The sequence below is a fragment of the Marmota monax genome, unplaced genomic scaffold (assembly GCF_021218885.2).
Source record: "Marmota monax isolate L192 unplaced genomic scaffold, Marmota_monax_Labrador192_F-V1.1 WCK01_AAM20220418_F8-fsc00114, whole genome shotgun sequence".
Taxonomy (NCBI): domain Eukaryota; kingdom Metazoa; phylum Chordata; class Mammalia; order Rodentia; family Sciuridae; genus Marmota; species Marmota monax.
This window is the reverse complement of record NW_026694943.1, coordinates 3,302,775-3,326,113: the sequence shown is the minus strand read 5'-3', so window position 1 is coordinate 3,326,113 and position 23,339 is coordinate 3,302,775. Positions and strand designations below refer to the sequence as shown.

The 23,339-nt window shown below is 39.8% G+C and overlaps 1 protein-coding gene across 1 annotated transcript in view; it reads left to right on the top strand.

The window, feature by feature from the left end:
• The window catches only part of LOC124081173 (retinoic acid early transcript 1E), a 41,052-nt gene that overhangs the window by 16,435 nt on the left and 1,278 nt on the right, over positions 1 to 23,339 (top strand). The window contains exon 3 of the mRNA XM_058573615.1: positions 23,000 to 23,263. Within this exon, the coding sequence (XP_058429598.1) occupies positions 23,000 to 23,263 (264 nt within the window). The remainder of the gene's footprint in view (positions 1 to 22,999; positions 23,264 to 23,339) is intronic.

Below are 23,339 nucleotides of genomic sequence, written 5' to 3'. Positions count from 1 at the left end.
TATGTTGTAGGTATAACATTATTTTACGATGGTTTTAAGATAAATAATCCTGGTTAGTTGTATATTTATCATCTCTGATTATTTTCTTAAAATTAATTCATAGCAGTATAATTATTAAATTGAATGATTTCAGTTTTCTATATTTCTTCATCTTACCAATTTTGTATATTTCATGATCAAAATATTTTAAAGGTTATTTGTAATCATCATTTGGGTTTTGAATTCCCCCAAAGACACATGATTTAAGGCTTAGTCCTTAATCAGGTGGGACCTGATGGGACGTCTTTTGGTCATTGCAAGTGTGCCCTTCAAAAGGACTGTGGGATTCTAGCCTCTTGCTCCTGTTCTCTTGCTTCCTGGACATTAGCTTAGTGGTTTGGGCCTGATGCATTCTCTCACCATGCTGCCTTGCCACATGCTCAGAGCCTCAGGGCCAATTGTTCATGGGTCAGAACCTCAAAAATTCTCAGCCAAAATAAATCTTTTCTTTTAATTCATTGATTATCTCAAACATTTGTTATGGTGATAGAAAAATAACACACTGTAAATTCCCAACTCTTTCTACATTCACTGTCTTTGAACTTATATTCAAGATTTGAACTTTTATTGGAATATTTATTGTTCTCCTAGGACATTTTTAAACACTAACAAATAAATGGGAATATATATTTTTAATTTTTACTTTATTACTTTAGGTACTTGGAAAATATTGTCACATTATCCTTCAAACAAATACCAATTTTTGTTCATACTACCAGTGGATTTTTACAACTTTTTGCCAAAGCTTGGTCTTTATTAAAAATATCTAGCCAATGTTGTAATTGAGTGAAATGATAAATTATGTACCTTTTCACAACACTTCTGTATCTATGAATTTATGTTACAAAATTGTATAAAAAATTATGTTTGTACCAGTATGGTTACTGCAACCACTAAATGTCATGCAGAGGTAAAAAGAAAAGCGAATCTATATGGGTTGGAATAAGAATATCTTCAGGTTAAAAAATATGGCTATAACCTGAGTGTTTCAGAGTATATATAGACTTTTGTTTGTTTTAAAAGTAAACATTTATACATACAAATAAATATTGTATTAAGGACAACAACATTTTCATAACCTATTCCATGTTTGCCTATTCTCTTATAAGAAAAAATATACTTGAAAAGCCGCTTGAAAAGTGGTATCAATTAGTCATAAAACATCCCTAATGTTAGCATATGTTACAAACAATTAGATTAAGATTGTCAACAGGAACACAGTGACAGTGATGAGAATTTAATGTAGGGCTAAGAATGTTCCTCAGTGGTGGGATAGGTGGAACCACAGCCACCTCGATGTTTTTAGCAGCTCATCTCACAATAGCTAAACTATGGAACCAACCTAGGTACCATACCTTCAACAAATGAATGGATAAAGAAAATGTAATATATATATACATAGTGTAATACTACTCAGCGTTAAAGAATAATGAAATTATGGCCAGTAAATGGATGGAACTGGAGAATATTATGCTAAGCAAAATAAACTAATCCCAAAGAACCAAAGGCCGAATGTTTCTCTGGTATGTAGATGCTAATTCATAATAATGGGGTGGGAAAGAATGGTGCTATTTTGAACTAGGCAGAGAAGAGTAAAGGGAGGAGAGGGGTCATGGGTAGGAATGAAAGAATGGGTCAACATTATTACCTTATGTGCATATATGATTACATGACCTATGTAACTCTACATCATGTACAATCAGAGAAATGAGAAGTTATACTCCTTTTATGTAGGATGTGTCAAATACCTTCTACTGTTATGTATAACTAATTAGAACAAATAAAATATGTCAAAAAGAAAGAAAGAAAATAGGTGGAAAAGAGGGTACACATGGAAATATTAATATTATTCTTCTGTGAAGGGATCTTTCTAGAAAAACATAAAATGTAGCTGAGTTACAACTAAGAACATTTACCTATGACCTACTTCCAGTGTGTGGTTATCCGATGAACTTAGTATACCCATAGGTTCATTTTGCTTTTGCTTTTCAGTGATAACTTTTTGTAAAATTTATTTTTTTATTGTCATATTTTATACAAAGAAAATATATTTGTTTATAGTTTTTATATTAAACATTTGTATTTGTAAATATAAATATTTTCTTTATATAAAATGTTGATATACTCCCAAATTAAAATTTATAAAACCAAGTATGTTCAAACAAAAATTTTAACTTCTATCCCTGTCTCTTCCATTGACAAATTTCTTAAGTCATACGATTTGCCCAGATTGAGTTAGGAAGATATACACAATTTAAACAGACCAATATCAAGTGAGGAAACAGAAGAAACCATCAAAAGCTTAAAAACCAATAGAAGCCCAGGACCAGATGGATACACAGCCGAGTTCTACAAGACCTTTAAAGAAGAACTAATACCAATACACTTCAATTTATTTCAGGAAATAGAAAAAGAGGCAGTAATTCTAAACTTATTCTATGAGGCCAATATCACCCTGATCCCAAAACCAGGCAAAGACACATCAAAGAAAGAAAACTGCAGACCAATATATCTAATGAACATGAATGCAAAAATTCTCAATAAAATTTTGGCAGATCTAATACAAAAACATATCAAAAAGATTGTGCACCATGATCAAGTGGCATTCATCCCAGGGATGCAAGGTTAGTTCAACATACGGAAATCAATAAATGTAATTCATCACATCAATAGACTTAAAGATAAGAATCATATGATCATCTCAATAGACGCAAAAAAAGCATTTGACAAAATACAGCACCCCTTCATGTTCAAAACACTAGAAAAACTAGGGATAACAGGAACATACCTCAACATTGTAAAGGCTACGTATGCTAAGCCTCAGACCAACATCATTCTAAACAGAGAAAAACTGAAGGCATTTCCTCTAAAATCTTTCACCATTCCTATTTAACATAGTCCTTGAAACACTGGCCAGAGCAATTAGACAGATGAAAGAAATCAAAGGGATATGTATAGGAAAAGAAGAACTTAAATTAGCACTATTTGCTGATGATTTGATTCTATAACTAGAAGTCCCAAAAAACTTCTAGAACTAGTAAATGAATTCAGCAAAGTAGTAGGATATAAAATCAACACCCATAAATCAAAGGCATTTCTGTATTTCAGTGACAAACCCTGTAAGAAGGAAATGAGGAAAACTACCCCATTCACAATAACCTCAAAAAAAAAAAAAAGATACTTGGGAATCAACTTAATGAAAGAGGTGAAAGACCTATACAGTGGAACTACAGAACTCTAAAGAGAGAAACCAAAGAAGACCTTAGAAGATGGAAAGATCTACCTTGCTCTTGGATAGTCAGAATTAATAATATCAAAATGACCATACTACCAAAAACACTACACAGTTTTAATGCAATTCCAATCAAAATCCCAATGGCATTCCTCATAGAAATATAAAAAGCAATCATGAAATTCATCTGGAAAAATAAGAGACCCAGAATAGCTAAATAGACCTTCTTAGCAGGAAGAGTGAAGCAGGTGGCATCACTATATCAGACCTTAAACTATGCTACAGAGCAATAGTAACAAAAACAGCATGGTATTGGCACCAAAACAGACTGGTGGGCCAATGGTACAGAATAGAGGACACAGAGACTAACCCACAAAATTATAATTATCTTATATTAGACAAAAGTGCCAAAAACATGCACTGGAGAAAAAATAGCCTCTTCAACAAATGGTTCTGGGAAAACTGGAAATCCATATGCAACAACATGAAATTAAACCCCTACCTCTCACCATGCACAAAACTTAACTCAAAATTGATCAAGGACCTAGGAATTAAACCAGAGACTCTGCATCTAATAGAAGAAAAAGTAGGCCCTAATCTTCATCATGAGGGATTAGTCCCCAACTTCCTTAACAAGACTCCAATACTGCAAAAATTAAAACCAAAATCAATAAATGGGATGGAATCAAACTAAAAAGGTTTTTTGTTTTTTTTTCCCTCAGCAAAAGAAACAATCTGTGAGGTGAACAGAGAGCCTACATCCTGGGAACAAATCTCACACATCAGATAGAGCACTAATCTCTAGGGTATATAAAGAACTCACAAAGCTAAGCACCAAAATAATAATAATAATAATAATAATAATAATTATTATTATTATTATTATTATAACAACAACAACAACAACCCAATCAATAAATGGGCCAAGGACCTGAACAGACACTTCTCAGAAGAGGATATACAAATATATGAAAAAATGCTCATCATCTCTAGCAATCAGAGAAATGCAACTCAAAACTACTCTATGATACCATTTCACTCCAGTCAGAATGGCAGCTATTATGAAGACAAACAACAATAAGTGTTGGCGAGGATGTGGGGGAAAAGGTACTCATGAATTGCTGGTGGGACTGCAAATTGGTTCAGCCAATATGGAAAGCAGTATGGATATTCCTTGGAAATCTTGGAATGGAACCACCATTTGACCAAGCTATCCCTCTCCTCAGACTATACCCAAAGGACTTAAAAACAGCATACTACAGGGACACAGCCACATCAATGTTTATAGCAGCACAATTTGTAATAGATAAACTGTGGAGCCAACCTAGATGCCCTTCAGTGGATGAATAGATAAAAAATGTGGCATATATACACAATGAAATTTTACCAGGCAATAAAAGAGAATCAAATCATGGCATTTGCAGGTAAATGGATGGCGTTGGAGAAGATAATGCTAAGTGAAATTAGCCAGTCTCCCCAAAACAAATGCTGAATGTTTTCTCTGATATAAGGAGGCTGACTCATAGTGGGGTAGGGATGGAGAACATGAGGGGAATAGATGAATTCTAGGTAGAGAAGAGGGGAGGGAGGGAAAGGGAGGAGGCAGGGGATTAGCAAGGATGGTGGAATGTGATGGACACCATTATCCAAAGTACATATATGAAGACTCGAATTGGATGTCAACCTACTTTATATACAAACAGAGATATGAAAAATTGTGGCATATATGTGTAATAAGAATTGTAATGCAAAAAAAGTATACGTAAAAGACATGAATTGGCATGAACATACTTTATATACAAAGATATAAAAAATATGCTGTATATGTGTAATAAGAATAGTAATGCATTCTACTGTCGTGTATTTAAAAAAATAAAATCAATTAAAAAAAAAAAAGATGTGCAGATCTTGGTGGTTGCCCTATGCTCTGGCCCAGGAAACACTGTAGAATTCTGACCCGTGCAGGGCAGCTGTGGCAATCGTCAGCATATACCACCACCTACTGGTCCTATAGTTGTAGCACAGAGACCAATCCAGATAATCTGATGGGACTTTGAACAGTATGCCTAACCTCACAAGACAGTTAACTAGGAAAACTGGAATAAATATACATACTTCAAGCATTATAGTGTACATGAAAAAATACACACAATATTATATGTCCACTTTTTTAATAATAAAAATTAAAGCCTCAGTCAATCAAAAATAAAAGAGAGCCATGTGTGGTGGCGCATGCCTATTATCCCAGCAGCTCTGGAGGCTGAGGCAGGAGGACTGCAAGTTCAAAGCCAGCCTCACCAATCTAGTGAGGCTCTAAGTAACCATCTTAGTGAGACCCTGTCTAAATAAAATATAAAAAGGGCTGGGGATTTGGCTCAGTGTTTAAGCGACCCCTGGTTTCAATCTCTGCAATCCCCCAAAATATATATTCACATTTTACAATCAAACAATTAAAATATTACCTATAGACTGAATGAAGTGTCTCCCCCATGCAAGCCCGCACCCTCTTGTATTAGCCACACACTCAAAATAAAAAGCTATATGGGATTATTTGTTGTCCTCCCAGAGGGTTTTAACACAATTTCAACACAAGGGTATGTATTCTCCACTGGAAATTTTGTTACTTTTACACTCCCGATGAATACGGTCACATTATTGTTGAGAAAAGTTGTACCAGTTTGCACTCCTACCATAATAACAATTTCACTTTCTTGCCAATTCTGGATGTTAACAATGACAAGTTTTTACAAAACGTTTCACTCAATGAAATGACGCACTTTTAAATTGTACCAATTTTCACAGCAATTTATTCTAGGAAATTGCATGGAGGTTTATACACGTATGCTAATTGCAACATTTTCTTTTTGTTAAAGTAACTCTAATGGGAGGCCATCTTTATCTTCATCAACAGACAGCTGGCTGCATATAAATCTGACAGTCATTCCATAGATTTCCGTGCAGAGCTAAAAAGAAAATCACCTGTACAATGTGCTAGTCTGGGAGAATCTTCAAGATGTATCATTTTAAAATATAAACGGAGAGCAGCAGAACGTATGCAGGCTCACATTTGCTTTAAAAACAAGCATCAAGGACTGGGGATATAGCTCAGTTAGTAGAGCACTTGCTTAGCATGTACAGGCCCTGGGTTCAATCCTCAGCACCACCAAAATAATAATAATAATAATAATAATAATAATAATACATGATCACAGCTCCCTTTTTCCTAGCGAGGACACTGTTCCCATAACCTACTCCGAGTTTGCCGGTCCACTGACTAGTCATCAACTCCCCTGATTCTGCAGTGTCCGACAATTAAACAACCTTATTGTGGGATTAGGACAGGAGCATGTCCCAGACCAGAAGCTTGAAGGAGTCCCTGGTAGCAGACCGCGCAGCGCCCAGTGCGCAGGACATGACTAAGCTGGGCCCCCTTCTCCGCCCCAGCCCCCCAGGTCCAGGTTCCCGAGTCCAGAGCCTCCCCCCCTCCCCCGGGTGCAGCAAAGGTTGCCTGACAGGACGTTGCCACTAGGCACAAAACTGCTTGTTAAAACACGTTAGAGAAGAAGAAAAGCAAAACCCGACTGGGAAAAAAAAGACTTGCAAAATATGTCATGGATAAGACCATTTTTATGGAAAAGAAAAGGGCGGAGGCTAAAAACCGCTGATGGAGAAACCAAGGGAAAGCGGCCTCAGTCCGTGAAGTGGAAAGTCTGAAACTCCAGCAGCGGAGGCTTAAGGAGCCGCCCCGCCCTCGCCCCTGCGCTCCACAGGGCTCTCATCAAACTACAGAAGTTCCTGTCATTCTCCTATCCACGCCCACAGACGGCAACCCCGCTTCGGATTCGCCCGCAGAAGTTATGCCCGCCCCGCCCCCAGTCCCCGCCTCCCCGCCACCCCTCCCTCGCCAGGTCCCTGCAGAATATTTTAAGAACTCCCCCGCGGACACACCAGGGCTCTCGCGGGCGCTCTCCGGTCCACACATGGCTCTGGATACCTGTCTCTTTTCTGTCACGCTGGATTTGCTTCTGGGACCCAACTGTTTCTGGGCGGCGCCAACCGGTGAGTTCCCAGGATACAATTTAAGGGGTGGCGAAAGGTCATGGGACAGGGTGTCACCTAACACCTGAGCCCAAGACTGAGCCCGGGTCCCCTCTTCAGGTCCCTCCACCCCCCACCGCGAGCTCCGTCCTGCTTGGTCCCAGTCTTCTTGTCTCATCCTCAGGCCATTGAGAGGAGCAAGAAAGAAAACAGTAAGGGCAGTAGGTGGGAGGGACAATAGGGAAGGAGATCACAAGTTGACAATAACTGATGATGCCCCCAGCCCCACAGCTGCCTCCCCAAATCAGTGCCACAGCCATAGCTGCAGCCACCAGGACCAGGTGCACAGGGGCAAGATCCCCCAGGGTCAAGACAACAGACACCCCCAGACCCAGCTCTGCCCTACAGACTCTCACCCCCTGCAAACCCTTCAGCATCCCAAGGCTGTTGACCCTTGAACTTCCCACCACACTTTGCCTGGGGATCTCAGCACATGCGCCCACAGAGCCTCACCAGCCACATCCACCCATTTTTCTGTGATTCAGTGAGCCACCACCCAGCTCACCTCCCTTCACTGCGATTCTCATCTAACCAAGCCCCACCCAGGGCCTCCCTACCTTCCCATCCTCCTAGGGACCCTAACCTCCTCCACCACCACCTGGCACCATATGCCTCTGCCTGAGGACACAACCGGCAAACATCCCCACCTCACCCACAGATCCTAACACAAGAGGAAGAGACCCCAGTTTTCCAAGTATGGCCCTGTTAATTTATAGAGCTGGGGTCTTCTAAGAAACTGAAACAGTGCAAAGACCCCCTGTTTAAACCCTGATTCTTTGATCAACTCAGATTTCAGACTTGTTGCTCAGAGTAACAGGAATGAGTTCATTGAACGGATAGGAAAATGGAAAGGCAACACTCTCAAGGGAGAGAGTGGGTCCTCTCAGAGAAGAGAGAGACAACCTGCCTCTCCTGTGCTCCAGTTTTATTGGGGATCCCAGGAAAGTTTCCAGAGAGTCCCACCCAGACCCTCCTCTTGGCTTTTGACTGACAGCAGGGTGACATCAGACTTTCAAGTCTGCTTTGCCATGGCAACTCTGTCACCTTGGCCAATACTGACTGGTTCTAACTGGATTCTTAATCATTTTTGCAGGTTTTATGGTGAGGAGGAATTATCCTTATCTTCCAGAATTTGGTCTGTGAAGGGTCACAAATGTCTCCCTTCTAAGTAACTTGGGTTTCTCTTATCAATGTTACTTCCTGCCTGCATTTTCTTGAAGATAACAGGTAGTTTGCTGAGGAAAATGACATATCCTGTCCAGTAGAGATAGATAAATTGCTTTTTAGCAAAGAAAGCATATGGGGGTCAGCACAGTGGGTCATTTTATAGAATTATTCTCTTGACATCATGTTCCCACCATCCTCATCTGTCTGTCTAACAGCAAAGGTGCATCTATACGTTTCTGTTTTAGGGGCATCTATAGACTCCTGACCTTGGATCCTAAGCCCATCTAGTCTATCTCTTGGGGATCCAGCATCATATAATGGTATAAAGTAGGCATGAGTTGCAGTCAGTAAAGGCAGACAGTAAGCACTTTCAACTCTGCAGGACACACTATACCTGTGTCTACATCAAGTACTCAATTCTGCTTTACCGTGAGAGCAACTGAAGACAACATGCAAATGAATAGGGCACTAGATTTGCCCACTGTCCTAGCCATCTGACCCCAGATTAGAGTTTCTCCAGTGTTGGTGCCCATCCCCAGGTTGTCTTCCCCAAAGAGTTCTGCAGATGCATATTTCATAGGGAGACACAGCTCCTATGTTCCTGTGGCTTCAGGTTGGACTGGCTTTTAGGAGGGGTTCCTGTAGATTGGGGCTGACTGTCCCCAAAACCACACCATTTGCTATTTAGTGGATTCCTTGGTTCATGTTGGCAGTAGGGTACCTTTCTGAAGTCACAGGTGTGAGCTGAGGGTGAGATGTTGCACTAAGTAGAGGACAAATGTGTGTCTTCCAGGATGAGATACTATTTTAAACAAACTGCCTGGGCTAGGCATTGTCAGAAGATTGTATTTGGCCTTTACTATAAGGGGTAGCCCTGATCTCACAAGTGACTCACTAAGTCATTCCTGGCCCCACATGCACCTTGTCAGTACCAGGGGGCCACGGTGATAGGTCAGATGCCTGGACATGGGGTCAGCTCACACTCTCTCCAGAAGGAATGTCTGCCTGTTTTCTGTTTCTCTATGCACCAAGACTTAAGTGAATGGGCGGATGCTGTAGGGCAGGCTGAAAGGAGACATTGAACTGGCTCTGGGCTTGAATGGTCCTGTTGAGAGCCATGGCCAGGTCAAGATGATGCCTGGCATTTTGCCAGAAGGAGCGGTTCCTGCTGCCTTGGGTGCCCACTATTTTTGAGCTCTTGCGTAGTTCCTGGAGAATTGGCGGGGGGGTGTGGTTTCTAAAACATAAAGTTCGTTCCTGCTTGAATCTTCAAGTGGCTCGTGATTTGTGCCCAGCCAGACTATGGCAGGGTCCCTCCTGATAGGAGCCTGACCTCTTCTCCTAAGACTAATTTCAGGCTTTGAGACATGGATGGGGTCTGGAAAATGAGCAAACAACTAGACGTTGGTTTGGTGTCTGCTTTCATCTTTTTGGATTTGGTTTCCTTCTTGAAATCAGGCAGAATCTGGTTGCCTGCCCAGGTGCTTTGCCATGAGATTCCCTGTGATCTCTCAGCCCGGGGCTTAGCTTCCTGAGGGTCAGGCCCCTGGCTGTCTTTCTGCTGTCTAATCATATGCACACTCTTTCTCTCTGCCTCCATTTGGGTTCCATGGTATCAGAGTTTTTCTTCCCCATTACTTACTCTGAGCCCAGTCCTGGAATTCTCTCACCTATCATGCACCTCGGCCTTTAGCAGTCACATCAGTGATCTTTTACGCAATGCTGGTGCCCTTCTTGCCAGTTTTTTGTTATTTTTAATGGCTACATATTAGCATTAAAATTTCATATAGTAATGGGGTGTCATGTGAGGTTTTGGTGCTGTGTGAGGTTTAAATCATGTTAAATGTAGCTGCAAGCATTTACCATTTCTTTATGGTGAAAACTCAAAATCCTTTCTTTTTGCTACTTGAGATACACAGGACTTTGTTGTTGCCTGTACTCACCCCACTGTGCCATAGCACACCAGAACTTCTTACTCCTACATAAATGTAACTTAGGACCCATAAGTCAAGCTTTCCCCAACCCTTCTTTTCCCACAGCCTCTGCTAACCACCATTTGATTCTCAACATTTGGGATCAACTTTTTTGGATTCCACCTGCAAGTGAGATCATCTGGTACTTGTCTTTCTGTGCCTGGCTTAATTTCTTTCACGTGATGATCTTCATTTCCATCAATTGTGTTGCAGATGACAAGATTTTATCCTTTTATGGATGAGTAGTATTCCAGTGTGTGTGTGTGTGTGTGTGTGTGTGTGTGTGCCACATTGTCATTATATGTTGATGGACACCTAGATTGTTTCCATTTCTTGGCTTTTGTGAATAGTGCTGCAATAAACATGGAAGTGGTGTCTGAACCTCAGGATCAATAACTGAATAGGTTTGTGGCTAACACAGAACCTCCTATTGAGGAGTGTCACCACAGCAACTGGGCTATCTCAATAGCACCTTCTCCCTGAGAGTTTCCAAGAGAGGCATCACCTCTGTCACAGGACAGTTCAAGACCCATACTTCAATCACCACTCCCAACAACCTAACCACAGACCAATGGCCTTGTCATAGGAGAAGAAGTTTCTGGAGAAGGGATCTGAGGAGTCCCAGAAGAGAGGCCAACTCAACTCAAGACCAGTCAGGTACTTGGCATATGCATCAGAGAAGAATTTCAGCACAAGTCAGACAAAGGCATAGATAGAGCTTTATTTGGGAAGGTAGATATACATCCAAGGGAGAACGCAGCTGACTTGAGTGAGGAGCAGCCCTGACTTGGGCTGGGGGCCCAATATTTAGAGAAGAGCTGTACTAGAGGCTGGAGTGGAGGTGGATCCAGGGTGGGGCTGCAAAATTTCTCCCCAGTTTTTTTGTGTTTGTGTATTTCCCTCATTTTACAAGGGCATGGGCCAAGGGCATGGGCCAAGGTTTGCAACAGTGTCTTCTGCATCTCGGTGGCATGATTCTGCACTAAATGGCTTGAGAGTATTTCCCTTAAGATTCCATATTTCTCTCTCTTTATCCTAAATCCCTAATTTCTACACATTGTTGGTTAGGTTTCAACATATAAATTTGAGAGCAACACAAACATTCAGGCTATAATAATCACTCTGCTGAATTGTCTCACCAAAGAGATGAGGAAACTTGAATAAGGCACATAGTCCTTGTAATTGTCACTTGAATATGATCAGAGTAAAAGCCAAAGCCACCACAAAGGCCTAAATAACCTTCTAGTCTGGCCAGCCATTCCGCACTCTGTCCCCTGCTCACTCAGTCCCTACCCCAGTGTTTACTCACTGGTCTTCAGAACATTTCAGAATTCTCCAGTGTCAGGGCCTTTGCACTGCCATCCCTTGGGCCTGAACTATTCTTTCCTGCGGAATCTACCTGTATCATTCTCACATCTTCTTCTCAGGTAGCACACCCCTCCATGCCTGTTACTCCCTTCCCCCTTTTGAATCCTTTGTTCATTTTTTCTTTCTATACTTTTTAATTTTTCATGTAATAGATATAATTATTTTTCCCTTTTAACCATTTTTGAGTGTAAAGGTATCTATTTAAAATTGTAATACCTCTACCTGCTGGAACTGTCCTGAACCTTCTCAACCTGAATGTTTTTCCTCTCATTCAGTGACTCATTTAAACACATTGTGCCAGCTTTTGATTGCTACTATAACAAATTACAACATATGTATTCTTTCCTAGTTCTGGAAATGAAAACACCAAGAGCTAAAATCAATAAGCATTTCTTTGTAAGGCCGTATTCCTTCAGGAAACTCCAGGGAGAATAGTATTTCCTGGCCTTTTCCTGAGTCTAGAGGAACATATTTCTTCCTGCCCACATTCATTGGTTCAAGATGTTACTTCTCCATTCTCAAAGTTAGCAATGTCAAGGTGACTCCTTAGGGTGCTTTCTAGTTCTTCCTTCTCAACTGACCTCTTCATTTATAAAAATCTTTGGACTCACCTGGATAATTCAGAAAATCACTCCATGTCCAGGTCCACTGATGAGTGACCTTAACTTATCTGCAACCTTAACTCCCCTCCCGTGTAACACAGAGGTTCCAGGGTAGGACCCAACTTGTGGCAGTAGAGGCCCTGGTGTCAGCAGAACTGAGAGGCCCTGGATGACAAGGGCTGCCTACTCCATGTGCCATTATGTGGTGTTGAGAGCCACAGCAGAGTAGGAATGGCCCCTGGCATTTTGCCAGAAGTAATGGTTGAGAGGCGAGCCATTAAGATGATGATAATTAAGTTAAGCTGTGTATAACTGCTGTGACTGGATGATGCTAGATTGAAGCAGGCTGTGTATTCAATTGTATATAGGCCCCTGCTGTCCAGCAGTGGGGCGGCTCCTGCTGCAGGGCCTGCTACTTTGGAGTTCCAAAATAAAGTTTGTTCCTGCTTGAGTGGCTCCTGATTTGTGCCCAGCCAGACTGCGGCAGTGTGGCACTTCCTGCCCAAGGCTTCCAGTGAGGCCAGGAGCCCTAGGGACTGGGGACCAGGTGGACTTGCAAGGACACTACTTTGTAGTTGTGCTCATTTCCTATCTGATTCAAAAAACATTAGTAATAATTTTAAAATCATATTGATGGGTTTATTACATATAAAGATATACTTTGTATGACAACTGTATCATAAAAAAAGGATGAAGGGAACAGAGCTATATTGGAGCAAAGACTTTGTATACTGTTAAATTTAAATGGTTGAATCCTATCTAGGTTGTTATAAGTTATGAATTATAATCCTAGGGATCCCACTAAGGAAATAACTTTTTTTAAAAGAAGGGAACTAAAATAATGCAGTAGAAAAATATATATTTAACACAAATGAGGCAAAAATGTTGGGGGAAAGAACAAAAAAGACATAAACTCTGTGGAAAATTGAGAACAAAGTGGTAGATGTAAGAGCTATCTTATCAGTAATTTTATTACATGTTAAAATATGAAATACTCCAAAGAAAATTATAAAAAATTAATCACCCTAAAGCTATTGGAATTAAAAAGTGAGTTCAGCAATGATATAGGATAAGAAGTAAACAAATAAAAGTCAACTCTTTTTTTATATGGTTGCAATAAACATTCCATAGGTGAAATCAAGAAAACAGCTTTATATATAATAGCACCAAAAAAGATAAAACATGAAGAAATTTAACAAAAGAGGTAGAAGACTTTTACACTGAAAACCACAAAACAAGATCTAGATAAAAGTATAGACATTCCATGTTCATAGGTAGGAAACATAATATTGTTACAATGACAATATTCCCTAAGTTTATTGAATCATAAGGTTCAGTGCAATCCATAGGAAAGTCTCAGCTGTCATTTTGTGCAGAAAAATGACAAGCTGATCCCAGGATTCCTGTGAGAATGCAAAAGAAACAGAAAAGTCAAATTGATCATTAAAAAGAACAAACTTGGAGGATTCACACTTACCAATTAGAAACTTGCTACAATTCTACAGAAATGGAGACAGTGTGGTATTGCATATAGATAGACATAAACATGAATGAAATAGAACTGAATGCCCAGAAATATATGCTTATATTCAGTTTGTTTTCAGCAAAGGTGCCAGAACAATTCAATGAGGAAAACATAATATTTTCAACAATTTTGAAACAATTTTAACACCTGGATATCTTTGTGCAAAAGAGCAAAGTTAGACCCTTCATTACACCACATACAAAATCAAACACAAAATGAGTCATCAACCTAAATGTATGAAATAAAACTGTGAATGCTTAGAAGAAAACACAGGAGCAACTCTCATGTTAATTTAGATAACTTCTTCTAACAGATCACACCAAAATAACAAACAGGAAAAGAAAAAAATAAACTGGATTTCATCAAAATTAAAAACTTTTTGCTGCATACTATACCATCCAGAAAGTAAATAAGCTGGGTGCAGTGGCATATGCCAGTAACCCCAGTGGCTTTGGAGGCGGAGGCAAGAGGATCATGAGTTCAAAACCAGCCTCAGCAACTTAGCAAGGCCCTAAGGGACTCAAAGAGACACTGTCTCTAGATAAAATATAAAAAGGGGGCTGGGGTTGTGGCTCAGTGATAGAGCACTTGCCCGACATGTGTGAGGTCTTGGGTTCGATCCTCAGCAACACATATATAAATATAAATAAATAAATAAAGGTATTATGTCCATCTACAACTGAAAATATATATTTAAAAAGTTAAGAAAAAATAAAATAAAAAATGCTAAAGATGTGACTCAGTGGTTAAACACCCCTGGGGTTTTTTCCCTTAGTACCAAAAAGAAAAAAAAAAGTAAATAACCAACATAAAAAAATTTAGAAATATTTGTAAATCATAGATCTAATGAGGAAATTATATCCAGAATATACATGAACTCTTTTAAAAGTCAACAAGAAGATAAATTGCCCAACTTAAAATAAGCAAAAGATCTAAATAAACATTTCTCCAAAGAGAATACATTAACCATCAATAATCACATGAAAAGATGTTTTATATCATAGTATTTGAAAAATACAAATCAAAATCACAATAAAATGCCACTTCACATTCACCTGGATGTCTTTGATCATGAAGACAATATAAGATATAAATCAGAACCCACATATGTTGCTGGTGATAATGTAAAATAATGGAGCCACTTTTAAAAACAGTTGGGAAATCCTTCCAAATATTATCAGAGAGTTAACTGTGACCCAATAACTCCATTCCTAAATACATAGCCAAGAGAAGTAAAAACATGTCCACACAAACTGTATACAAATGCTCACAGCAGCAGCATTCAAAATATTCAAAAAGTAGAAATAATCCAAATCATGAACTAATAAATGTAAAATCAAAATATGGTTTATCCACACAATGGATCATTATTTGCCCATAAAACGGTATGAAGTAGTCATACATGTTGTATCATAGATGAACCTTGAAAACATTACACGAAGTGAGAGAAGTCAGTCACACAAAGCAACTTATTGTATGATTCCATTTCTATGAAATGTCTAGAGTAGACAAAAGCACTGAGACAGAAAGCAGATTACTGATTGCCAGGAGCTACAGGGGAGGGGTGAAGATGTGAGACCTGTTATAGATGTGGCTACTAAAGCAAAGTTTCTTGGAATGAAATGATTTTCCTTATAGTAGAATTAGATGGAAAAAACAAATGCACAACTGTGTGAATATACCCAAGAAACCACTGGATTTAACACTGCCCAGGGGCCAGTTTTACTGTCTGTGAACATCAGATGGTATACAGACATCTCTATAAAGCCTCCCCCTGACTCTGCTTTTTAAAATAAAGGTCATGGGCCATTTAAGTGGGAGACCGCCTAGGAGGTTGCTGTAGTAACAAGCAGCAGGTGAAAGTTGGTGGCTGACCTAGGGTGGGTGCAGGGGTGGGAGTGAGAAGTGATCAGATTCTGATTTAATGTTTTCCCCTCATTTATGGGAATGTAGGAGATTTCCATGCCGAATGAATATTGTTTATGGTTTGTGCTGTGTGTGTGTATCTTCAGGATGGCTACATATTATCTCTTAGTGAGGTCTACAGTGGCTAGGAGACAATGATGAAAATATTAATGATGTCCAGTGTTCCATTTGGGTTTTTGGATAATGGAGAATTCAGAGGCGAGGACAGTGCAGCATGGAAAAAGCGAGCGTTTGGTGGAAGCTGGGACTTGGAGCCAAAGGCAACCAGAATAACATGGGCCCAGCACTGTCACAGAATTCAAAGAGTGGAGGGAGACATCTAGTTCTCCAGAAAACAGGAGGAAAGGCCTCCATCTCAGATGGATTAAGACTTGTGGCATCTGAAACACTAGGCTTCTGCAGTGACTTTAGTTGCACTGACAGAAAAGGGGTACAATTCGAGCAGAAAGGAACATGAGTGTCTTAGGTTTCCAAGGATCACTCTGGCTTCTTTCAACAGGAAATTCTGAAGAAGATTGAACATGGAAAGACCAAATAGAACAGGAGAGCAATAATCCAGGCTAATGAGGAAGGGGCCTTAGTAAACATTCAGTAAGAAATGAGAGATAGTAAAATAATCAATATTTTATTTCTAATCCAAAAAAAGTAGGAAAGAGATGAAGTTAATATAGGATTTTTTTAATACTAACTTTTGCATCACTACCATATAACCCCTAAGTCTTTAGTCAAGGTACCCAGGATACAAAAGAATTTGCTATCACTGTGGCAGGTGCTCTGATCTGGATATGGTTTAACTGAGTGCCCTCCAGTCCAGGTGATTGGAGGCTTGGTGCTATTGGGAGGTGCTGTGGAGCCTTTGAGGAGTGGTTCTAGTGGGAAGTCCTCAGGTCTTGGGGGTGCACCCTTGGAAGCTAGCTCTCCAGGTGGGATTGTAGAAGGAACTAGTCTGCCCCGCCCTTCCCCACCTCTCTGGTTCCAAGTGTAATCTTGCTCCTCTCACCCTCTTGCCATTACTATGAGGCAACACAAGGGACAGCCCTTGTCACAGAACCTGCACACAGTTTGGTCTTCAATCCTCTAGAACCATAAGCCAAATCAATCTCTTTACTTTATAAAGTCGGGCTGTTCAGCTATTTCATTGGGTCTGATTTCAGTTGGGTCATTGATAATCAGTCCAGCCCTGAACTGGACTAAGAAGGAATCCCATCCTACAATGACTAATGTGGCAGTGGCCAGGCAGTACCATAAATGTGTTTTTCTGAGGGAGGACTCCATGCCCAATGGGGCTGAGCCAGTTTCTGCTCCTCCAAGAGTTTGCCCTGCACCCCTGAACAATCCTATTCCCAGGAGGCCTCTTCCTCACAACTAAGGGCAGAAGACCAAAATCCCAGACTCCAGTGGAAGGGGAAGTGGCATGTTTGTGAGGGAAGGAGAAAAGTGTGGGGAACAGGACGTGAGAATTGGGCTTGGGATACAGCTCAGTTGGTAGAGTGCTTGCCTCACATGCACTAAGGCCCTGGGTTCAATCCCCAGCATCCAAAAGTGAGAGATGGGGGAAAATTATGTTTAGGAAGCACTTCTTCAAGAGCACAGGGTCCACAATACAAAGGTGGTCTGGTCGGGTCTCATCTCAGATAAGATCTTACCTCTGGTATCACTGCCAGGAAACAAACTTAGCAGGAGAGAAGAGATGAGGGAGCTACAGGTTCAACAGATTTGTAAACAGGTTTGGCTGCTACAAAGCAGACACATTTCAGACACACTCAGGTATATTGAATAAAAAGTCAAAGTCAAATATTCCATTGTGTATATATACCACATTTTTGTTATCGATTTATCTGTTGATTTGCACCTAGTTTGGTTTTATTGCTTTGCAATTGTGAATTAAGCTGCTATAAACACTGATGTGGCTACATTACTGTAAATGATGACTTTGAGTCCTTCAGATACATATCAAGGGGTGGAATAACTGAATCAACAGGTTCAACAGATTTGTGAACAGGTTTGGCTGCTACAAAGCAGACACATTTCAGACACACTTAGGTATGTTGAAAAAAAGTAAAAAATGATACTGTGACTAGTTGCACATGACAGGTTAAATATTTTAGCTTCTGTTCTGTGAAAAGCATGTAACATTCCATTTTAATGTAGTTTGATGGTGGTTGTTTTGCACCCAAGGTATTGATTTGTAAATGTAAAGACTGACCATGAAACTGCATGAATGTGTCCTTATTAAATTTTTTTAAAGAAATGGGCATTTTGGGCAACATTCTTGTCAAGGGAACCTGGACATTTATCAAACACAGTAGTGAAAGTCCTCCTATAAAAAGGAAGAGAGATACTATCTGTTACAGAAACTGAGACAAATTTCTCTTATTTGTTCTTTCAGATATACATGACAGTAGAGTGTATTTTAACCTATTGTATATACATGGAATATGACTCATTCTATTAGGATCCCATTCTTGTGGTTGTACATGATACGGAGTTTCACTGGTTCTGTATGCACATATGATCATAGGAATCTTATGTCTGATTCATTCTGCTGTCTTTCCTATTCCTATCTATCCTCCCTTCCCTTTGTTACCTTTTATCTAATCCAGTAACTTTTATTCTTCCACTGCCCTATACCCCTGTACCCCACCTTATTTTGTGTTAACATCTGCATGTCGGAGAGAACATTTGCCTTTGGTTTTTTGAGACTGACTTATTTCACTTATCATGATATTCTCCAGCAAATGCCATAATTTTATTCTTTATGGCTGAGTAATATTCCATTGTGTATATATACCACATTTTTGTTATCGATTCATGGTGTTGATGGGCACCTAGTTTTGTTTTCTTGCTATGCAATTGTGAATTGAGCTGCTATAAACATTGATGTGGCTGCATTACTGTAGTATGCTGATTTTAAGTCCTTCGGATACATATCAAGGAGTAGAATAACTAGGTCAATTGATGGTTCTATTCCATATGTGTTGAGGAATCTCCATAATGCTTTCCACAGTGGTTTTACCAATTTGAAGACCCACCAGTAATAAATGAGTCAAACTTTTTCCCCACATCCTTGCCAAAATTTATTGTTTTTTGTATTCTTGATAATTGCCATTCTGAATGGAGTGAAATGGAATTTCAGTGTAGTTTTAATTTGCATTTCTCTAATTGCTAGAGATATTGGACATGTTTTTTTCATATAGTTTTTGACTATTTGTATTTCTTCTTCTGTAAAGTTTCTGTTCAAGTCCTTTGCCCATTTATTGATTAGGTCATTTAGTTTTTTGGTGTTAAGTTTTTTGAGCTCTTTGTATATCCTGGAGATTAATGCTCTAGCTGAGGTACAGGTGGCAAGATTTTCTTCCATTCTGTAGGCTCTCTGTTCACATTCTTGATTGTTTCCCTTGTTGAGAAGAAGCTTTTTAGTTTGATACCATCCCATTTATTGATTCAAGACATACTTCTTGTGCTTCAGAAGTCTAAGCTGACATGATGGAGAGTTGGGCCTACATATTTTTCTAGTAGGCACAGAGTCTCTGATCTACTGCCTAGGTCCTTGATGCACTTTGAGTTTTGTGCAGGGTGAGAGATAGAAGTTCAGTTTCATTCTGCTATGTATGAATTTCCAGTTTTCCCAACACCATTTGTTGAAGAGGCTGTCTTTTCCCCAAATTATATTTATGGAGCCTTTGTCTGGTATGAGACAACAATATATATGTGTGTTTGTCTCTGTGTCTTCTATTCTGTTGCATTGGTCAACATGTATGTTTTTATGCCAATACCATCCCATTTTTTTTTACTATAGCTCTGTAGTATAATTTAAGGTCTAGTATTGTGATGCCTCCTGCTTCACTTTTCTCACTAAGGATTGATTTGGCTGTTCTGGGCCTTTTATTTTTCCAAATGAACTTCATGACTGCCTTTTCTATTTCTATAAAGAATGTCATTGGAATTCCAATAAGAATTGCATTAAATCTGTATATCAATTCTGGTAGTATTGGTCATTTTGACAATATTAATTCTGCCTATCCAAGGACCTGGGAGATCTTTCCATCCTCTAAGGTCTTTTTCAGTTTCTTTCTTTAATTTTTATGGTTTTCATTGTACAGGAATTTCACCTCTTTTGATAGATTGATTCCTTTTTTAGGCTATGGTGAATGGGATAGTTTTCATAATTTTGCTTTCAGCTGGCTCACATTGGTGTATAGGAATGCAATTCATGTATGGGTGTTAATGTTAAACCCTTTGCCGAATTTTTTTATGAGTTCCAGAAGGTTTTTAGTGGAGTTTTTTTTTGGGGGTGAGGGGTCTTCTAAATATAGAATCATATCCTTGGCAAATAGGAATAGTTTGAGCTCTTCTTTTCCTGTTCATATTCCTTTAATTTCTTTTTTTCTCTCTAATCACTCTAGCTAGGGTTTCAAGAACTGTGTTGAATAGGAGTAGAAAAAGAGGCATCCCTTTCATTTTTTCTCCATTTAGAATGATGTTGGCCTGGGGCTTAGCATAGATAGCTTCTACAATGTTGAGGTATGTTCCTACTATTCCTATTTTTCTACTGTTCTGAGCATTAATGGATTCTGAATTTTGCCAAATATTTTTATCTGCATGTATTGAGACAATCGTGTGATTCTTTGAGACTATTGATGTGATGAATTATGTTTATTGATTTCCGTATGTTGTATCAACCTTGCATCCCTGGAATGAACCCCAGTTGATCATGGTGTACCATCTTTTCAATATGTTTTTGTATGCTACTTGCCTTTATTTTATTAATAATTTTTGCTTCTATGTTCTTAGGTATATTATTCTTAAGTGTTCTTTCCTTGATGTGCCTTTGTCTGGTTTTGGTATCAAAGTGATACTAGCTTTATATAATGAGGTTTTAAGGGTCCCCTTCTTTTCTATTTTATGAAATAATTTGGGGTGTATTGGTGTAAGTTCTTCTTGGAAGTTCTGGTAGATCTTGGCTGAGAAGCCATCTGGTCCTGGGCTTTGCTTTGTTGGTAGGAATTTGATTCTGACTTCAATGTCGTTGCTTGAAATTGATCTGTTCAAATTTTCTGTGCCCTCCTGATTCAATGTGAGTGGACCATATGTATCTAGAAATTTAAGACAGAAAATTTTGACAAACTGGTAAACTGTTTTCTTAAATAAACTTCCTCCAGTGCCAGAGATCTTGAATAGCCTCCAGATCAATCATCCAGATACATCTCTCCATGTAATTGAAGAGCTTTGCTTCCACTTTGCCATTATGTCTTCAACAGAGGTAGATCCTTTGGTTTTTCAGGAGTGTGGTTTTTTCTCTGTGTTTTGGAGGATTCTTGACCTCTTGATCTTGGTGTCAGTGGTTTTGCATCTTCCCTGTTCTTTTGTTACTGTTGTGCATTTTTACCTGGAAAGTCTCAGAGAGATTTCTTCATTAGAGCTTTTTGTTTAGTTTCCTCATCAACAAAATCATCATCTTCAGCAGCAAGTTTTGCTGCTTTCTGTTGAACCCTGCTACTGCTTCCAGGGTCCAACTGCTTTCCAGATTCACTGAAGAGCTTGACATCCTTCTGTGCTTCTGACCTGGGATCTTCCTCCACAGCCCCTAACTGCCATCCACAGTGTGCACAAGCCAGAAACCACACTTGATATCAAGACCATAGATGGTGTCATTTTCAAGTCTCCAAGGGAAATTATTTACTACACAGACTTTTTTGAAAACTGCCACCATTGTCTTATGGGACTGCTTTCATAATCCATTGCTTCTGCCTCAGCAAGGCGCAGTTCATCCTTTGCACCAGCCCTCAAAAGACCATTCTTAAGAATGGTGTTCATTTTCATCATTATTCGCCTGAAAGTGATCATCTTTGTCAGCCTCTATTTCTCAACCAAAAAGATGATTCTGGGGCTCTAGGGCTCGTGTCTGTATTGACTGAACCTCTCATTGTGGGGTATTGAATGCAAATGGATCTCAGTCATTAAGAGGAAAGAGGAGATATGGGATAGAGGAGAGTGAGGTTGGGAGAAAATATAGTCATGGGAAGAAAGTGGATGCCAAAAGCAGCAGAGAAAAGAGGAGAAGAAGTGGGTAGAAGGAAGGAGCTCATGTAACCTCCAGCAAGCTCTGCTTCCCTTACAGAGACTGGGTATTCACAGGAAGTTTTGGTTTTTAACATCTCCTTTTCAATGTTTGCGCATTCTATTAGTAAGTAATTCTGTTTTTCAGTACGTGCTAAACATGACTTTGACAACATTTTTGTTCATTGAATTTCAACAGATGATCTTCAGTCCTCCAATTATAGATTTGGGGCAAGCCCACACCACAGAGGAAGAGATATATGTTCATACGCCTGGCTCATTCTTACATGTTACTCTGATTTATTCTCAACAGAATGTCTCCAGTATACTTCACTACGTATATATTTTGCTAATGATGCTGCTAGTAAAAGTCTGTAAGACTCTGGGCCATGGGTGGGGACAGGGAGGAGAGATTGGGGCTCCATGCTGGGTACAAACAAGTGGAGATCTCTTCTGAAGAATGAGCAGAAAGTGTGGTTTGGCTGGAGAGGTTCCCTGGAATCTTATGATCAGCTCATAGGGCTCCAGCCTAGGACACCAGACTAGGTTCTGTGCTCCTGTGTGGCAGCTCCCTCTACTTCCATGTTCCTGCATCTACTCCATCATGACCTGCCACCAAGACCATGATGAATTGACCTGTGATCCCTGATGCCTCCTTTTCTACTCTATTGGAAATACTGTCTGTACAGCTAGGTTTTAATTTTCAGGAGAACAGATACCATTGTGTATTTTTTGTGCCCCAAAGTTGGGAAAAGTCACTAAAAATGTTTATCAGATTAATTCTCCTGGTAAAACAGTGCCTGTGAGGGGTCCCTGATAGCATGAAAGCATCCTACAACCTCAGTTAAAGGTGACACCAAATAAAAGATCTAGATAGAGGAAGTTTAGGATGAAGACTCCTCCCTCTGCCAGCCTGGCCCTTCAGAGGGAGTCTGGGAGTCACAGAAGGATGGGAACTAATGGTCCTCTTCTCCCTGTCCTGAACCTCACTTCCATGTTTCTCTCACAGGTACCCACTCTCTTTGCCTCGACTTCACTGTCAAATCTCAGTCCAGACCTGGGGAGTCCTGGTGTGAAGTGCAGGGCTCAGTGGATAAGACCGCTTTCCTTCAGTATGACTGTGAGAGCAATAAGATCAAACCTTTGGGTCACCTGGGAAAGGAGGTGAATGCCACCAAAACATGGACACAATTGACAGAAATGCTGAGAGAACTGGGGCAAGATCTCAGGATGATTTTGCTTGACATAAACTTGGAACAAAAGATGGCCAGGGGTAAGTATGGAATGGGGTGAAGAGATAGAGCAGGAGAGAGGAAGGGGTGGAGTGCACATGTGGAGGAGGCTCTGGA